The 2246-nt window shown below is 37.0% G+C and overlaps 1 protein-coding gene across 1 annotated transcript; it reads left to right on the top strand.

The window, feature by feature from the left end:
• On the top strand, positions 1-1372 carry LOC140615466 (olfactory receptor 52N4-like). Its single transcript, XM_072795330.1, has one exon. It carries the CDS (start codon positions 132-134, stop codon positions 1095-1097), a length of 966 nt encoding a protein of 321 aa, XP_072651431.1. The 5' UTR covers positions 1-131; the 3' UTR covers positions 1098-1372.
• The last annotated feature ends 874 nt before the right edge of the window (positions 1373-2246 follow it).

The raw sequence follows: 2246 nt of genomic DNA, 5'->3' as shown, positions 1-2246 counted from the left end.
GAGACAGAGAGAGGGAGCACAACAAAGATTATTTTTCCCATTTTTCCAAACCTCAGAGGATCAAAAAATGAAACAAAACAAAGATATAATTTCAATACTACAGGCTTCTTAACAATTACACCAGCTTAATTATGATAATTCTGAATGAAACAGATGTAACACCAGTCTCATTCATTCTTAATGGGATCCCAGGACTGGAAGACATGCACATGTGGATTTCCTTCCCATTCTGCTCCACGTATATTGTGGCCATGGTAGGGAATTGTGGGCTTCTATACCTCATCTGCTATGAGGACTCCTTGCACAGATCCATGTATTATTTTTTGGCCATGCTTTCCCTTACCGACCTTGTTATGTGCTCTAGTACAATCCCTAAAGCTCTCTGCATCTTCTGGTTTCATCTCAAGAAAATTGGATTTGAAGAATGCCTAGTCCAGATGTTCTTCATCCATACCTTCACAGGGATGGAATCTGGGGTGCTCATGCTCATGGCCCTGGACCGCTATGTGGCCATCTGCTACCCTCTGCGCTATGCAACCATCCTCACCAATTCTGTCATTGCAAAGGTTGGGCTTGCTACTTTTCTGAGAGCAGTGTTGCTCATCATTCCCTTGATTTTCTTCACCAAGAGACTACCCTATTGCAAGGGCAATATAATACACCATACCTATTGTGACCAGCTATCTGTAGCCAAGTTATCCTGTGGAAATATCAAGGCCAATGTTATCTATGGTTTGATAGCTGCCCTTCTGATTGGAGGCTTTGACATCCTGTGCATCACAATCTCCTACACCATGATCCTCCGGGCAGTGGTCAGCCTCTCTTCAGCAGATGCTCGACAGAAGGCCTTCAGCACCTGCACTGCCCACATCTGTGCCATTGTTTTCTCCTACAGTCCAGCCTTCTTCTGCTTCTTTTTTAATCGTTTTGGAAGCCGTACAATCCCTCCTTCTTGCCACATCATTGTGGCCAATATTTATCTGCTCCTGCCTCCCACTATGAACCCTATTGTTTATGGAGTGAAAACCAAGCAGATACGAGACTGTATCATAAAGATCTTTTCAGGTTCTAAGAACATTAAATCCCACAGCACATAAGGGAGATATTTTTCATGGAAGAGATGAAGGAGGAGGAAAATAATACTCCATTGGCTGTGTAGTGAGAATCTAAAGATGCCTTTTACGATATCTACTTTGTTCTTCACAAGGGAAAGACCTGAGGGGGACATTAAATGTTTTCAGAATCTCCAAATCACTGATATGCCCCCCATGCTGTTTTTCACCTCCTCACCCCTGTGAAGAAGTTCCCAGGTTCCCATAAGCAAAACACAATGGGAACCTGAGTAACTTATCAAAAGAAATGGATAAATCAGAAAGAGAGAATCTGCTGTTAGGTGCCAGTTTGTCTTGTTTTCAAATAGTGATTAGAATTTTTGTTTGAAAGACAGTTGTTACTTATGTCTGGAAAACATGTGCTATATTTTTCTCATCATTGCAAAAATTTCTCTATTTTTTCAATATCATCCTCCTGATGGAGAAACTTGTAAATACACTATGAGGTCATTAGTCTAATGAGATTTTAGCCTCTGGACTGTAATTTGGAAGTAAGTCATCTGACATGTCTCCTGTAGAAAACTCCTAAATGACTAAAGATATTTGTCTACTAAATAGATCAAAGAAGAAATTTTGGGATCTGGAAAGAAGAAAAAAAATATAGTAAGAAAAAACGATAAATATAGTAATCTTTTCTCATTTTTAATTTTCTAAATTATATTTGACTATTGAAAGAAAATTTATAGCTTTGTTGATATGGTTCAAATTTATGTTTAAAATGTTTAAAGTAACTATAAATAAGATAGGATAAAGGAACTTAAAAGAAGGTTAAGTTTTTATATTTCACTTGAACTATTAAATGATGATATCAGGAGACTGTGATGCTATGTATATAAATATAAAACAAAGAACAACCACTAAATAATCTATGCAAAGAGATACATTGTAAAAACACTATAAATAAAAAATGGACTTGTAAAAATACATTCAGGACCTACAGAATGGCAGAAATGTTAGATTATTCTGATTATTTGACCCTGTTATCATTATCTAGTGTCCTTTTTTTTTTGTTCCTTGTGACAGTTTGGCTTAAAGTTTATTTTGTCAGATATAAGTATGGACTTCACTGCTCTTTATTTGGTTACCATTTGCAAAAATATCTTTTTCCATCCTTTTCTCTTCAACCTGTTTATA

This window comes from Canis lupus, chromosome 23, assembly GCF_048164855.1.
Source record: "Canis lupus baileyi chromosome 23, mCanLup2.hap1, whole genome shotgun sequence".
In the NCBI taxonomy this organism is placed as follows: domain Eukaryota; kingdom Metazoa; phylum Chordata; class Mammalia; order Carnivora; family Canidae; genus Canis; species Canis lupus.
Note: the sequence above shows the minus strand (reverse complement) of the source record. Positions and strands in the feature narration are given on the sequence as shown.

Coding starts and splice junctions, on each gene's coding strand:
- LOC140615466 (XM_072795330.1), top strand. CDS start 132: ATGATAATTCTGAATGAAACAGATGTAACACCAGTCTCATTCATTCTT.